This window comes from Geotrypetes seraphini, chromosome 1 (genome assembly GCF_902459505.1).
Source record: "Geotrypetes seraphini chromosome 1, aGeoSer1.1, whole genome shotgun sequence".
Taxonomy (NCBI): Eukaryota; Metazoa; Chordata; class Amphibia; order Gymnophiona; family Dermophiidae; genus Geotrypetes; species Geotrypetes seraphini.
Window position 1 is genome coordinate 323,966,194 of NC_047084.1, and position 16,793 is coordinate 323,982,986.

General features: G+C 42.4%; 1 protein-coding gene across 1 annotated transcript in view; it reads right to left on the bottom strand.

The window, feature by feature from the left end:
- Window positions 1–4,012: 4,012 nt before the first annotated feature.
- The window catches only part of METAP1 (methionyl aminopeptidase 1), a 212,090-nt gene continuing 199,309 nt past the window's right edge, over window positions 4,013–16,793 (bottom strand). The window contains 2 exon segments of the mRNA XM_033957361.1: window positions 4,013–7,518; window positions 10,378–10,443. Of these exon segments, the coding sequence (XP_033813252.1) occupies window positions 7,352–7,518; window positions 10,378–10,443 (233 nt within the window). The 3' untranslated portion in view covers window positions 4,013–7,351.

The window sequence follows — 16,793 nt, forward strand, 5'->3', positions numbered from 1 at the left end:
ATATAGGGGGCTGGATCTTCCATGGCTTTTGTTAAATTTAACATATGAAAAGCCAATCTGGTGTTGTTTGAAGAATGTCTTTGAGCAACGAACCCCGTTTTGTGCATACCTATAATATAAGGGAGAGCCTTGGCCAAGTGTAAAGCCAATAACTTGACCAGAAGTTTTCCATCTACATTAATCAAAGAAATAGGCCTGTAATTTGAAACCAACGTAGGATCTTTATTTGGCTTTGGCTTTTGTCCTTTGATACTTAACTTTTGGAAGTCAATATGGGGACATATTAATTTGATTTTAGAGTCTGCAATTCTTTTATCTTATGAAACGGTAATTTGTGGATCTTTATTATCCCTTAAGCCACCAATTGATAAACATAAAGATAGGCTATTAGGAATTATGACTGGGATAGCTATCCAAATGGTCACAAAAAATCGGAAAAATTTTGGTTGCTTGAATTTTAGTTTTTGGTGGCACTCATTATGCCTTTGTTACTGGATGGAAAAAATGATAAATGATCAAAGGGGAATTACTAAGGTATTTCAATTAACATGGGGTCCATTGACTAATTTTATTAATAATAGTTGAATTATTTATTAATATACTTCTGGTTGTAACTTACACATCCAAGGGGTGGGTGGGCTGAGGATATCTTAGAAATATTTATGTTTTCTTGTTCAGTCTAGTGGGTGGGTGGGAAGGGTAAAAATGATTGTTCATGTTTTTCTGAAAGATAAATATGCTTTATCTTATTTTATTATATGTACATCTAATGGTTTATTTCACTGTTGTTGGTTTGGAAAATCAATAAAGATTTATATAAAAAAAATTTAAAAGAGAGCTATGGCCAACAGTTTTCAGCCAGTTATCTCAACATTAATCCAAAATGTTTATATTAAAGGCAACCCAGGGCAGCACCAAACGTTACCCAGCTGGTGAATAGTATTCCTCCACCATTAAACTAATTTGATCCATTTAGTAGAATGCACAACTTTCTAACCTAAATAGAAGAGTTGTAAAGGTTTAGGACTACACATTCGGCAATCTACCATTATAACAGTTGCTCTCTGGACTAACTTTATTCTTTTGAAAGTGCAGTCTTAAGAACTGGACTTAGTGCTCCAAATGAGGTCTCACCAGAGACTTATATAGAGGTATACTCACCTCCCCCTATGCACATAAGCCTCCTTTTTGCCTTTTCTACCCATTTGGCCACTTTAAGATAATCAGATATGATCACTCCCAGATCCCCCTCTGTACGCAGAAAAACTGCACCCCTCTACTGTACCACATGCTTGGGCTTTTGCATATTAAATGCACGATCCTGCCTTTGTTGGCATTAAATCTTAGCTGCTACACTACAGCAGTGAGCTAAGAGCTATATGAAAACTCACTGTGGTGATCCTGAAAACCCAATGGGCTAGGTGTACCTCCAGGAGAGGGTTAAGAAACCCTGCTCTAGACCAATGTTTCCCAACACATGTTACACATACCACCCACTGGAGGTTCAGGTTGCGCCACCAGCAACAATAAGTTGTAGCAAGGGAGGGAGGCACCCAGCATCCCCTCACCCCCCTGCATACCTCCTCAAATCTCAGCTCTCCCTCTGATATCACTTCCTTCTCCTGTGACCAGGAAGTAATGTCAGAAGGAGAGCCAAAGCTGGCATGAGCAGCAGGTAAGAGATGCTGCTCACTGCCGGCCAAGTGTTGAAGAGGTGGGTGGGTGGACAGGAGAGGCAGAAGAGGAGAGGTATTGCTGGATCTGGGTAGTGAAGCAAGATGGAGAGGTGCTGCTGGACTGGGGGTAGGGCAGTGGAGAAAGAAAGAAAGAGACTGGATTGGGGAAGATGGGGAGGAACACTGGACTCAAGAAGGTAGAGATGCAGAAACACTGCTCTAGACCATTCCTCAAGCTACACTAGATCCCTCCCTCCTGTTATCCACTTCTTCCAGAGTTTCTATCCTTTTTAGTATAACCTAAAAAGAGGCAAACCTTTAACAGCTTTTCTACAATATCACTTCCAGAAATGTTAAAAAGAACCAATATACCACCTTTTTTCTCAACAGAATGCCATAGAGAAGCCAGATTAGTATCAACTTTCCATCTCCTTTCTCATTTACATTACATTAGTGATTTCTGCCTTGCGGTTCAAGGCAGGTTACAAAAGGAGTTATCTGGCCATTTCCAGAGGAATTGAAGAGTAGAGCGGGTTGCTTCAGAGAATTGGGACGAATCATGCAGTGTTAGTTTGTCTTCAAGGATTTCTTGAATAGCATGGTTTTTATTTCTTTTCTGAACGAAGGGAGGCCTTCAGTCTATGACCCTGCCATTCACAGGCTCTGGTGCCACTGCCTCTCACTACAGGCACATGCGTTAAAGAAAAAAAAAAAAAGGGACATGAAAACAGTTTAGTAAACACACCCTTCAGTAACACAATACTCTGTGCAGCTGTTGCTTGGGGTATTTTTGTTATAGCCCTGCTCAGGACTTCAGGCAGTGACTGTAAAAGGGATACTAGACTACTGGTTTATCTTTGTATATATTCAAAGGTCCTATCCCTTCTTAGAACAGTTAAAATTAAGTGCATACATACAGTACAATGAGACAAAACTAGAACCAGTTCAACATGTCCCTGATGCGAACCGATTGTATCTAGTAACTGTAGGTAGAAAAGCTATGTAAGAAATATTGCCTAGCAGAGCATAATCAGACTATGAACCCCTTTCTGGCTTTCCATGCTTCACCAATAAGATTCATGTAGTTATTGCTCATTTCCTGTGTCTTTGTCAGGATGTTATATACCTGAAAAATGAGTGCTCATCCTTTTATACAGTCTCGCTACTGAAGCTATACAAAATTGGTAGTTGAAAGTGAATGAATGAAGAAGACATTGATACTGAAAGCAGGACAGTTCCTTTGTCCAGCTGGATGGACTACACACCTTGGACTCAATCAGACTACAATTGAAACACACATCCCACAAATTAGAAACCTGAACTCTTTTAGGGAGATGTTTTTCTATAAACTGCTTGCTGCTTTGTGTCAAGACAATTCAAGGAAGCAGAACTTGAACATTTTGGAAGCGCTAACAATTCAAGGTACCACAGGATGCTCGTTTATAAGGATAGGTGATAACCAACATCAGAATATTCTGCGAACTCCAGGTAAATTGATTTGCCATGAAATGAAAAACTTGAGTTCCTTGCAGACTTTAATATATTTTAATTATCAGTCTAAGAATTATGCAAAGAATCAGCTTCCAAGATTATTCAGGCTCAAAGAAAAGATAAAAAAGCACCAAGGAAAATAAGAAAAAAAGGGAGAGCAAAACAGAAATACTCCTTCAGGCTTGTGTGCAGAAGGGCACTAGAGCTCTCAGTGAAGTAGAGGAGGGTCAGAGAAAAATCCAGAGTGGATTCCTTCTGCAGATGGCACAGCCATTGGGAAATAACCCACATGTCTAGAATGACTCACCTATTTCACTGGAATATATTTTAATTAATCAGTCTAAGAATTAGGCAAAGAATCTGTTTCCGAGATTATACAGGCTCAAAGAAAAGAAGAAGATGGGAAATCTCTGCCTATTTTTGTTTATTTTACTTACAAGCCATTTATAGCCTGTCCATCTGAACTTTCCAGCAGGTGCCAAGAAAATATGCATAATATCCACATATCACCACAATAAAAGGCATCACAGCCTAGAAAGTGCCCAGTTTCTTCCAGGACAACTATGACTACTGGAACTCTTCATTTCAGTATATGAAACAGTTTTAACAAATCAGGAACATTATAAGACCTGAAGGTTTCAGTAAGTACCCTTGAGGGTATTCTTTGTGGTTTTATTGCATGTGAATTTGACATTGTGTTCTGAGGTCAGCCATCCTGAAGATTTTGCTGTATAACCTGATTTGACTTTCTTCTGCCAAAAATTGATTCTAATAGAATAGTTATTGTCCTTTACAAAGATACCTTTGTTTAAAAGGAAAATAAATGTAACTCTGTAGACAAATAATAGTGTTTGACAGGATTTTATTCTGCATTATACGATTTTTGACAATTTTACCTGAAATTGCCTGAGAAAGGGATCTTGGTGGTCCCAAAGTCTTGCATCACAAAACATTTGTCAGTCTCAAAAAAGATTTCAGCTCCTACCCACTATTTTGCTGGGTTCCTCTTAGCAGAAATTTTTTTTTAACTTTTTCAAAATTTCACCCTTCCCCCCTTAACTCCATATCCATCTCACAGCCCTAGTAATACTTTGGCAGTAATAATATAAAGAAAATCATCCACTGAATCCAGGAGGGAGGATGAAACCATTCTAGATGCTTAGCTACTTCATTCTGCTTTCCAGAATAAACCTCACCCGAAAAAAATATATATATATATCAATATATCAACCTACTAATTTCTGTGGGAATTTATGAAAACTTTCCAAGAAATTTCTTCATAGCCCCACAGAAATTCAGTACAAATGTATAGATTAGTTCTTTATCAACTTTAAAGAATGGCTGCCCAGATTGTAACAGAATAGAAGTCTACCTATAGGTTTCACAGCAGAAAAGGCAGCTATACGTCTCGGGATCTCTTGTAACTATTCACACCAATGCCTTCCACTGTTTACTGCCATATTAGTACTGCTGCCACTATGGCCACCGTATTTAAATGCTACTGAAAATTATAAAGGCTGAGATGTCTCTATACGATAACAATGCAGATTCCCCCTTTTTAAAATATTGGCTTCATTATTTTTTTAAGTCAAGCCCTCCCATGACACAAGTCAAGAAAGAAAACAAAACCTTGCATGGGATCATGAAAGGTGGAAGCAGCACAAGAAGTTCAGACTCGATATTCAAGTTTCCAAAACTGCACTTGGTCTGATGTGACTCAATGAAAAACACACACAGTGGTAAGCTTTGTTTAAAATCGCCACAAACTTTTCAGCCATCTTATTTTAAAATTTCTGCTACAGCTCTTTACAGAATCAATAAAACAATAATCAAAAGGTTATTAAAAAGAGAGAAGGCAGCCATAACACAAATGTACAGCACCAAGAGGTCCGAGGTTCATTAAGAGTAGGTGACAGTTTTTGTTGCCAGGCGGTATTCTGTAGAATGTATCCCATCTGAGGGCCAGGATGAAAAGAGGGGAAAAGGATAGCAAAAGGAAAGGATTCTTTTTTAATGAATTTCAGAGTCTGTCAGTGAAACAATTTTTTTGGAAAACCAACACAGCACTGCCCTAAAAGGCAAAAAGGAAGCAAGCAGTGGTGTAGTAAAGGGTGGGAGCGGGAGGGGGGGGAATCCACTCTGGGCGCTGTCTTGGTGGGGGCGCCAGCGCCCCTCCTCCTCTTTGCCATCCCCTGCTCCTTGCCATTCTCCCCCCCCTTTCACTTCCCCTCTCCCAATATACCTCTAGCTCTTCGTCAGCGTGAATAGCAACTCCAACCTGTTGCCCATGCCGGCTCTCCCTCTGATGTCACTTCCGGGTCCCGCACCTAGGAAGTGATGTCAAGAGTGAGAACTGGTGCAGGCAGCAAGCTGGTCATGCTGCTTGCACCAGGGAAGTTAAAGAGGTATGGGGGAAGGGAAAGGGCCAAGTACATGAGCCCAGTGTATGCAAGGAGGTTCCATTTTGACTTATTTAGGAAAATCAGGACTTTCATGTATACAGTGGTGGAAATTAGCACTTGAGCAAGTTGTTTCTTTTCTAATAGAGGTATGTGCTCACCATAACAGATAGACACACTGTGTATTTGGAATTTTAGACTCATAGAAGTGGCTAATAACCAACATAGGCCAACAGCGATAGCTTTGAAACTATCATTACCTAAACACTGAGAGACTTGCAGCTCTTCTTATGGATTATGAGACAAAATGGAAATAGAAAACACAAATATTTCTTAGAGAGGGGGGAATTAAATCCAAAATGGACTTAAAGCATCTAGAAGTCATAATAATCCAGGTTCATATTCTTCTTGTTTCTCCATTTTCCTTAAGACAATCAGCATTTCCTGAAAACATGCTTGGAGGAGAGTTTTAGGGCTGAGAGATGGGCTCCAAAGGCAAGAATCAGAGATTTCCTCTTGCTCTTCATCCCTATCACAATTTTATACTGCAGTCTTCCATTCCAAAAAGCAGGGAGAGGAAAGCTTGTAAACAGGAGGAGATTAAATCATTTTGCTAGCTATCAAGACAGAGAAGTTTGGTTCTGGCTGCAGCTGCCATCTTTGGAACGTGGTGCACTCATGTGGAATTAAGAAATGTTCATGGTCCAGGGATGGATTAATTCCTCTATTCAAATCCGTTTCCAGTCTCAAATGTTTGCTAGAGCTGTTTTCTGTACTGCCCTCTTGCCCAAGAGCAAACTAATGTTGTCCACAGCAACAATGCTTTTGCTCATTCAATCTGACTCCATTTCTCTTTCTCATTTGTCTCCCTTGCTGAGCACTTAACGAGAGCTGTAAACCTCTACATATTGACTGTGCCTTCTTGAGCTGTAATCAGTGGCGTTTGGAATGGCATCTTTCAGCTGGTTCATTGCCAGGCAACCAATGCTCCGTCGCCTAGCAAGAGGCAAAGCAGCATAAAAACAGGGGACGCTCATTCTATGTAACGCAGGGCCGCAATACTGACGACTGTCAGGCAAGGCAATGAAAAAAAAAAGTCTCACAGATCAACTGCCATTGGCACAGCAGGACTGGATGGGCAGGAGTGTGGGGGGAGAGGATGGGGCAAATTGACTGAAGCCCTACCTTGCAGGGTTAAAGCTTTATTGTTGGAAAAAGAAAAAGAACAAACCAAGGACAGACTAAGCCTGCTGGCACAGCATTTATACAGCAGGCAAGGCATCGACAGACATTTCCCCAGGTAAGGGGAAAAAAAAGGATTTAAAATCACTGCACACCGAGTAAAGGCACAGAATGAAAGAGAAGGAGGGAAAGAAAAAAAAGGAGGCGGCATTCCAAGCAGGAGAACATGGCCTGCTGGTACTGACCAAGAGACCAAATGCTACTGGTCTTGGGAGGGAGAACATGCCAAATAGGGCAACTGGGTATAAAGGAAACCAAGGAAAGTGCAAGATACAGAGGGCGGGGCAAACACAATTAAAAAAACAAAAAACAAGACACCCACAACAAAGCTTCACATCGCTTTTTTTCAGAACTTGGCAAAGTTCAAGATAGTGCATAGGTCAAATGATGTTCCTCCATTATTTACAGTCAATGAAGAACAAAACAGGTGATAAAATCCCTCTTGTCATAAGAAGGTGTGGTATAGGAACAAAACCCAAAAAGAATACAATTTCTGACCCACAATGTGGGCAAGCGCAGGGAACGGGAGGGAGCAAAGGGAGACTAAAACTGAGACATGAAATGAGGGCGTCCACCACTGTCCAGCCGCCGGGTGAGGATCTCACAGCCCGTGTCTGTGACTAGAAGCGTGTGCTCAAACTGCGCAGAACGCTTTCCATCTCTCGTCACGGCAGTCCAGCCATCGGGCCAGGTTTCATCCTGCCATCCACCTGCAATAAAACAAAACCAAAAAATGAGAAGTACACAGAGGGTCTGATTCTTATAGGACGACGAAGAGGCATCTGAAGATCGTGTGTCAATCACACATTGGTATCCTAAAAAGAACTTCATCTACATCGTTGAACAGACGCCTTAAATGTAGGCCAGTATTTTGCAGGCCTACATTTAAGGTGTCTGTCTTGCACCTACGGAAACGCATAGGGATGCTTAAGCATGCCCAAGGCCACTTTTGGGCAAAATCACACCCATGCCCCGCTTTGGGCATGCTTAAACATCCCTATACATCTCCATAGATGTGCTACAGACATCTACAATGAGGCGTCCATTCTCGCTCAATTTTTTCTAAAACTGTGTGTCCTGATTGGCTGACAGACAGCGGTAGGATGCCTACCACCGCCTGCAATCGGGATGCATGTTTCGAAAATCAGGCCCAGAGTGTATTGTACATACTCTCTCTCTTATTGGATTTTCTGTAGCTCAAGACACATTATCAGAAAAAAAATTATCCACTGATGATGTGATATATAAGCAGTAGAAGTCCCTTTTTCAGGTATCGGGATCAACTGGAACCCTGTGGAACACCAAACATGAAAGCACACGGATACAAGGATGCACTCGGCTAAGAATGTATGCTGGGGTCTCTGCATGCTAACCAAACATCAAATCCAATCTCCTCCTACCCCCCCCCCCCATCCCTTTAATACTGTTCATATTCATCGTTCTTGTATTTTGATTTTGGATTATTGTTCAAATTGTTTTTACTAAAATTGTTTACACATGTGCACATACAGGACATCAGCATATCCTAGAGCTCCTGAAATGTGGATCAGGTTGGTTTAAGGATCCTCATTTTCTGACTGTACTTTTGGATTTTATCGAGACTGTTTGTGATTAATATGTCATGCATTGGGTGTGCCATTTCTGCTATATACTTTATTTTTTATATTTTACTGCCTTGACCTTTCTGTTTAGCAACTAATAAATGAAATGGAAACTACAGCATAACCCAAATTTCTCTTAGTCTGTTTTTGGCCCACTATTTATTAGTATTTTAATATTTTAACATTTAAGTAAACAGGAAGTTTTTGTTTTTTTGTACAAGTATGAGTGCAAGACTTTTTTTCATAAATTTAATATTTACACAGAAACATGATAGCAGGTAAAGGCCAAATGGCCCATCCAGTCTGCCCATCCGTAGCATCCACTATCTCCTCCTCTCCCTAAGAGATCGCACATGCCTGGTCCCACACTTTCTTGAATTCAAACACACTTTGTCTTCACCACCTCTACTGGGAGACAATTCCATTTTTAAATAAAATAAATATTTTTGTTGTGCTGGGGTGAAATTATGTAATTCGCTGGTAGGGCAGTTGAAAAAATGTGCTAATAGAGGAGCTTTCAGAAAGTTCCTCAAAACGCAATTGTCTGCTAATGCTTTTTTATAGGGTCTGACTTGTCCTGTTTGAGGAATTATTATGAATTTAAATTTTGATGATTTGTCTCTCTTTTGTATTGTTTTTAGGTATTATGTATGTGGATATACTGTAAACCGCCTAGGAACTAGACCCGTTGTGGGCAACTCCAGTCGTTGAGGGCCAGAATCCAGTCGGGTTTTCAGGATTTCCCCAATGAATACGCATTGAAAGCAGTGCATGCAAATAGATCTCATGTACATTCATTGGGAAAATCCTGAAAATCCGACTAGATTCCGGCCCTCGAGGACTGGAGTTGCCTGCCCCTGAACTAGACGGTATAGAAATTTTATAAATAAATATTCCACACTTCTACCACCCTTTCAGTGACACTATTTTGTGTGTCTAAGTGCTTTTCACTGGATGATTTTTCTTTGGGGAAGGGGAGGGCTAAGGAGTTTATATTAAAATGAAAATGACGATTTTTCTCAATTGTTTTGGTCATAATTTTTCTTGTATATTTACTGTCATCAACAAAGTACTTTCACTTGAAATGCTAAGGGGGTAAAGGGATAGAGATGAAAAAGGGTTAACTTAGGGGTTGGAATTGTTTGGAAAGTTAAAAGAAAACTGGATTTACTGGAATGTTTATTGACTTTAATACAAGAAAAAAAAAAAAAGATTTAACCCTTTCAGGACCATAAGGATCGTAGGCCAGTTTTTGTGGTTTTGACGACATTTTTATGGTAAAAAGGGTTTGCAGATGCCAAAAAATTGATTTTTTTTGTGAAATATCATTATTTTTTTAAAAAAAAATCACACTTCTGGCTTATGGACAGTGTGGCAAGTGAATCTTCTCGTCAATCTGGCAACGACGCTAATGAATGAATGTCGGAACCAGTTTGTTTACATAAAGGCAGTATCATATGGAATCCGTACATATCAAATTTAGAACTGTAGACTATCCCAATCAAAATTTATAGGATTTTAAAGTTATGGGACAAATATGTCCCTTGGTCCTGAAAGGGCTAACAGTAAAAACAAAAATGCTTTTCCCCTTGTCTCAGTCTGTCATCCCCTTACTATAGAATGGCTAAAGTTAGGGTAGAAGTGCCAACATCCTATATCTCAGTGCAGGCACGAGCGAGGGCATGCTCATGGAAAAAAGCCAGGGAGCTGCAGGTCAGAAGTGGTGCATTAGGGATACCACAAGGGCCCATCTGCATCATGACTGGACCAGACCCCCAGTAGAGCCCTCCACCTCCACCTCTCACTCCTTTATCAATACTAGAACTAGGTCTAGTGCGGCCTAAGTACCTTAAAAGTCAATTAAAATACTTCAGACACTTGATCTTGATCAGTGTCAGCAAAGAAAATTCACAGAAAACAATCATATAAGCCTCACAGTATATCCCCACAATGGGCTTAATTGCTTACCTTCACAAATCATTGGTTCAATGGTAAACACATGACCTGACTTAATGACTCCAACAGCTTTATTTTCTGCAACAGAAAAAACATGAGCTCCTCTGAGATCTGGGTGTAAGTGTCCCCCCAGAGTTTACAGTTGACAAGAAAGTTTAGGGACATTTCAAAGTGTTCAACAGCTCCCACAAATGGTCATCGATGCAGGTTTGGAAGTTATCAAGAATGTTATTTTCTTCTTTGCATGTTGAACAAAATGATCAACCATAGAACGACAGCACAGTCTAATGTTACACCCAAAATGATTTTTATTTTAAAGGATGGAAAAACGAGCACTATGCTACCATAAAATCAATTGACTTCATAGCCAGGGCTGTGGAATCGGTACATCAAATCTTTGACTGACTCCAGCTCTAGCTCCAACTCAGACTGATATTAGGCTTAAAATATTTTGTTCTGGATCTAACTTACTAGTAAATATAACTTTGGATATGTATAAATAAGTATAAAATGATAAATTTATCATATATTATACTGGTTTTTATTTATTTTTGAAGCGGGAGTTGGTACATTTTTACTGACTCCAATCACAACCAAAATTCTTTCCAACTCAGACTCTACACCCTTGTTCACAGCGAACTGTATACTACCACCCACCTATGTCTAAAGCAGCGGTCTCAAACTCAAACCCTTTGCAGGGCTACATTTTGGATTTGTAGGTACTTGGAAGGGCCGCAGAAAAAACAGTTAATGTCTTATTAAAGAAATGACAACTTTGCATGAGGTAAAGCTCGTTATAGTTTATAAATGTTTCCTTAATTGCTTCTGATAATTTCAGCTATACACAGCTGAAAGCAGTGCAACATGCAGAAAGTGAAGTTTAGATACTTTTTCACTTTCTGCATGTTGCACTGCTTTCAGCTGTTTATAGCTGAAATTATCAGAAGCAATTAAGGAAAGATTTATAAACTATAAAGAGTTTTACCTCATGCAAAATTGCGATTTAGAGTCTTAAAGTATCAACTGCCAGAGATAAAATTTTGGTGTAGTCCTCTAGGCTTTTTTGTAGAGGGGAGAATCAATATCCGACTTGTGCCTAGAAAATTTGTGGCTTAAGTGGTGGTCGCGTGCGCAACCGCCTTCAGCTCTCACCTCCTCCAGCACCACCGCTATCTTGCATCAAACAGTCACTGCAAGGAGAGGTGCTGAATTTTGCAAGAGTTCATGAGATTACGTGCACATGCACAGCACAAACTGCACTGCCTCCATTGGTTATCTTACATTCTGGAACGTTGCCCGCCTCACTGCTGTAACCTCACGCAAGCGCTTTCCTGCATCTGTACGCAATTGTCCTCTCCATGCCACCTCACAATCGTGTGCAGATGCAGGAAAGCACTTGCGTGAGGTTACAGCAGTGAGGCGGCCAATGTTCCAGACAGTGGCGTACCAAGGGGGGGGGCGTGGGAGGCAGTCCGCCCCGGGTGCCAAGCCCTGAAGGGGTGCTCCCGGTCCGGTCTGGTTCCCCCCCCCTGTGCCGGGTGTCGCGTTTGGAAACAGCCTGCAGCAAGATCGCGATGCTAGCGATCTTTGCCTGCTTCGGCTGTTTCCTCCGCCACGGTCCCGCCCCTCCTCTGACATCAAAGGGGCCTTCAAGGGGGGGGGACAGGCCTTCGAGGGGGATGTAGGCCTTCGAGGGGGATGTAGGCCTTCGGGGGGGGTGCAGGCCTTCGGGGGGGTGCAGGCCTTCAAGGGGGGGGACAGGCCTTCAGGGGGGGCAGGCCTTCAAGGGGAACAAACAGGCAGGCCTTCAAGGGGGGGGGGGACAGGCCTTCGGGGGGTGCAGGCCTTCAAGGGGGGGGGACAGGCCTTCAAGGGGAGCAGTCAGGCCTTCAAGGGGGGGACAGGCCTTCAGGGGTGGGATGCAGACCTTTAAGGGAAGGACAGGCCTTCAGGGGAGGAGGGCCCTGGTGGAGAAGTACACGGAGGGAAGGGGGGTTCAAAGAGACGTGCATATGCCAGACTTTGGGTGAGAAGAAATAATGGGTCTGAAAATAGAGGAGAGAGCGAGAGATGATGGACATGGGTTTTAGGGAGGGAAGGAACAGAAAGAGAGAGAAGTTGGACACAAGGGATTGTGTGGAGGGGGGGATAGAGATACTGGTTGGGAGGGTAGTTGGGAAAAGAAAGGGAGAGATGGTGGACCCTGGGGTGGTGGGGAAGGAGGGAGAGCTGTTGGATGAAAGAGTAGTTAAGAAAAGGTGGATCTGTGGAGGGAGACAAAAAAAGGAAAGATGCCAGACATCCGGGGGAGAGAAGGGAAACGGAAGGGGAGGACAGAGATGGCAGATGGATGGTTAGCATGGAGAAAGAAGAAAGAAGGAGACCCTGGCAAGCAGCTTATCAGGAGACAACCAGAGCCTTGGACCAACAAGATTTGAAAAATAACCAGACAACAAAAAGGTAGAAAAACTAATTTTATTTTCTGTTTTGTTATTACAATATGTCAGATTTGAAATGTGTATCCTGCCAGAGCTGGTGTTAGACCGCAAACGTGAGCTAGGATTTAACAGAGAGAGGAAAAGTCCTTTTTGTTTCTTTATTTTATTTACACCACAGCGCCAGTGTGGTTAGGAGAAGCCAAAGGGGGGTGAAAAAGCTATAAAATAAACCCACCAGGATGTTTGAAAAAAACACCCAATTGGGCAGGAAAATCGAATCGATAAACCAATTCAATAGGCTGATTCGAATTGAAATTTTTTCCTGAATCTGGCAGCACTAGTTTGCGCTATTGTCTTAGACTTTAGGACCTGGATTGGGGAGAGATGGCATCTTCAGTACTTTATAATGCAAGTGAAATGAGGATTTGGTCAGATTTTTGAAGGTTCTGCACTCTGCAGAAGAAAAATATTGTATAGGCCGGGGACATGAGACAGCAGGAAATGGGAACTTTTCTTCCTTCTATTTTTGTGAATGGAAAGGCTGAGGATGTCAGAGAGTTCAGTTAAAATATGTGCTTTATAAGAAAATATAATAATGTGTTTTATAAAGTTTATAGCATTGCTGGCCTACCCGGTGAGATGTTCCTAGTGGTGGTGGTGGCAGCGTGTCAATGTGTTGAGAGGAAGAGGTGATCTGGGAAATTCTGCTGAGCAAACTCCGGGCCCATTTCCACCCCCCAGTTAGTCCACTCCACTCAACTGGTTCACACACTGAGTGAGTCTTTGGGTGTTGTTCCTGGGTAGTTGTTTTGGGATCTCTTCCAGTGGTTTGTCAGTATCTCCTTCTGGTCCAAGGAAGGAAACTTTGTTAACCTTAGCACTGACCTACAGAATATGTTTGTAACAGCGCTGCTTGTGTGGCATTAGTCTATGTAGTGATTGAAAGAAAAAAACAGACCTTTGCACATTTTTGCACTATATGGTGGGTGTATGAGGAGATTCACATTTCCTGCACAGCTAAGTCCGTGTAAAGTTACCTTGTGCTGTATTTGACATCTAGCAAAGTCTCTGTTTGGAAGGAAAGATCTCAGCTTAAAAATGAAGTGGCCAGAAGTTATGGTAAAAGCAGATAGCGTAGCTGGTTTTAAGAAAGGTTTGGACAAATTCCTGGAGGAAAAGTCCATAGTCTATTATTAAGACATGGGGGAAACATCTGCTTGCCCTGGATCGGTAGCATGGAATGTTGCTACTCTTTGGGTTTTGACCAGGTACTAGGGACCTGGATTGGCTTCCATGAGAATGGGTTACTGGGCATGATGGACCATTGGTCTGACCCAGTTAGGCTATTCTTATGTTATGTTCTCATCTGTAGGGGCCTTTGTTTTCACTTCTTATTTTAATGTATTTTTTTTCTGAGAACTTATCAGTGTTTTTTATAATGGGAACAAAAATGGAAGATAATTAATGTGTGTGGAATGGGGGGGGGTAACTAATTTCTTCAAGCAGACATAGGAGAACTCACGCACCATTCACACATCCTCCAACCAAAAACGTCAAAAGAAAAAAACAGTTCGACAACCTCCTAGCCATTCGAGCTGCAACACTCGACCCCCAACTCTACAACCTATTGACCTCGACCACAAACTACAAAACCTTCAAAAAAGAAATAAAAACCCTTCTATTCAAAAAACACATAAAACCGAACTAACACAATCAGAACTGTCCCAAGCATCACCTGCAACTACTCCATATGTACTTCTGATGTCATGACAATTCAGACATAATTTATGTTATGTTATGGTATGTTTGGAATAATGGTTACATATATGAGGTTCAATAAAAGAAAATTTTCACTGCCTGTTTCTATTATGACCATTTATTCAGTTTCATGGTTATTACAAAAAATATTTTTTTACATGGGGGGGAGGGGTGTCAAAAAATTATGGGCCCCGGGTGCCACATACCCTAGGTACGCCACCGGTTCCAGAACAATGGTAACATACCGAAGGCCTCAAAATAGTACCTGGCGGGCCGCATGTGGCCCCGGGCCGCAAGTTTGAGACCACTGTTCTAAGTGTAAAACATGTCCAACGTAGTTCTTGATTCAGGCTGTTTGTGGAAATATAATAAATAAGAACCTTCATTACAAATGAGACCTTCTTGCTCATATATTGGATGCAGGGCTGCCATACTTCCTCCAACTGACCCTTTCTTTTCTTTACCAGGGCTGTCAGCTTATCATACTACAAACAAGGAAAGAAAAACTCAAAGGATTCACAGTAAAATGATAAAACCAAGAAACAAAAGAACTATGGATAAGATGTTTCTGAAGCAATCAACTGTACTAATATATTGTTCACAAAGCAGAATCCGCATATGTATAAGGTGGTATAGACTAGACTAGACTGTGTTTTGGCTAGACTGTCTTCCTTAGGGGTCCTAAAAAGTGTAAAGAGATGTATGAGAAATTGGATGTTAAATTGAATAAATGGAGAAATGTGACTGACACCGAGATGAATGGGTGCAGAAAGTACACCATAAAGTATGTGATTGAGATCTGACAAAGAAAAAGCGTCAGATGCGAGCTAATCATTTCAAATTGAAGAGAAGTGAAGCAAGTAGAACATGAAGATGATGTGATCAAAGTCAATATTGAGGTGAAATATACAATACTAGTCTTTAAGCCCGTTACATTAACGGGTGCTAGAACATATGTGTGTCTGTCTTTCTTTTTCTCTCTCTCCTTAGCCGCTTTCTTTCTTTCTGCCTTTTTTTCCTTGGCTGTTCATCACCACCCCTTGCCTGCTCCCCCTGTCCATTTTCCCTTCCTTTTACCTCCACTGTGTCCACCACCACCCCTTCACTGCTCTCCTTATGCAGCAGCAGCCCTTCTCCCTTTGTTTTACCTCCCCCCTGTCCAGCAGCACCTCTTTCCTTCTCCCCCTGTCCAACATTAGTCCTCCGTTCCTTTTTCTTCACCTCCCCTGTCCATCAGCATCTCTTTCCTTCTCCCCCTGTTCAGCAGTAGGCATCCCTTCCTTTTTTTCCTCCCTCCTCCTTCTTATCCCTATGATACTCTTACCTTGCTCTGCCCCTGTCAGAGGTTCCCGACAGCCGCCCAGTTGCACCCATTGGAAAAGTTCCCACTGCCGCATCCCGCACCCCTCCTGACGCGGCTCCCGCTGTCCTTTCTGTCTGTCTCTGTCCCTGGCCCCCTTTGTCTGTCTGTCTTTCTGTGTATCTCCCTGACCCTGTGTCTTTCTTCTTTTCTTTCTGTCTCCCTTCCTCCCTCTGTCTGTCTGTCCAAAGCAGCATTCCATCCCCCTCCATTTCCCTCCCCCCACACCAGTTCCCTGTGCACCTGCCCCTGTGTCTTTCTTATTTTCTTTGTGTTTCCCTTCCTCTCTCTGTCTGTCTGTCCAAAACAGCATTCCATCCCCCTCCATTTCCCTCCCCCCACACCAGTTCCCTGTGCACCTGCCCCTGTGTCTTTCTTATTTTCTTTGTGTTTCCCTTCCTCTCTCTATCTGTCTGTCCAAAGCAGCATTCCCTTCCCCCCCACCAGTTCCCTGTGCAGCAGCATTAGCGTTTCCTCTACCCCCCCTTTCCCTTCCCGCGATCCGGACTACAAAGTTGGTGATTCCAGCAGCGCTTGCATCAGTCTCCACACGCTGCTTCGGGCCCTTCTACTGCTCTGATTTACTCTGGCACGTCCCTGATGACATCATCAGAGACGCGGCAGAGCAAATCAGGGCAGTAGAAGGGCCCGAAGCAGCGTGTGAAGACTGATGCACATGCTGCTGGAATCGCCATTCGGGCCCGCGGGAAGAGAAGGGGATGGGCGGCAAAGGAGGAACGGAGATCGGCGGCGGCAGGAGGAACGGAGATTGTCGTCTGGCTGCGGTCCGGCTTGTGGAGGCGATAGGCTGGTGACGTATTAGCGCGCATGCGCACTCCTTCGGCCACAGACCTACAGCGCACAGAACACGC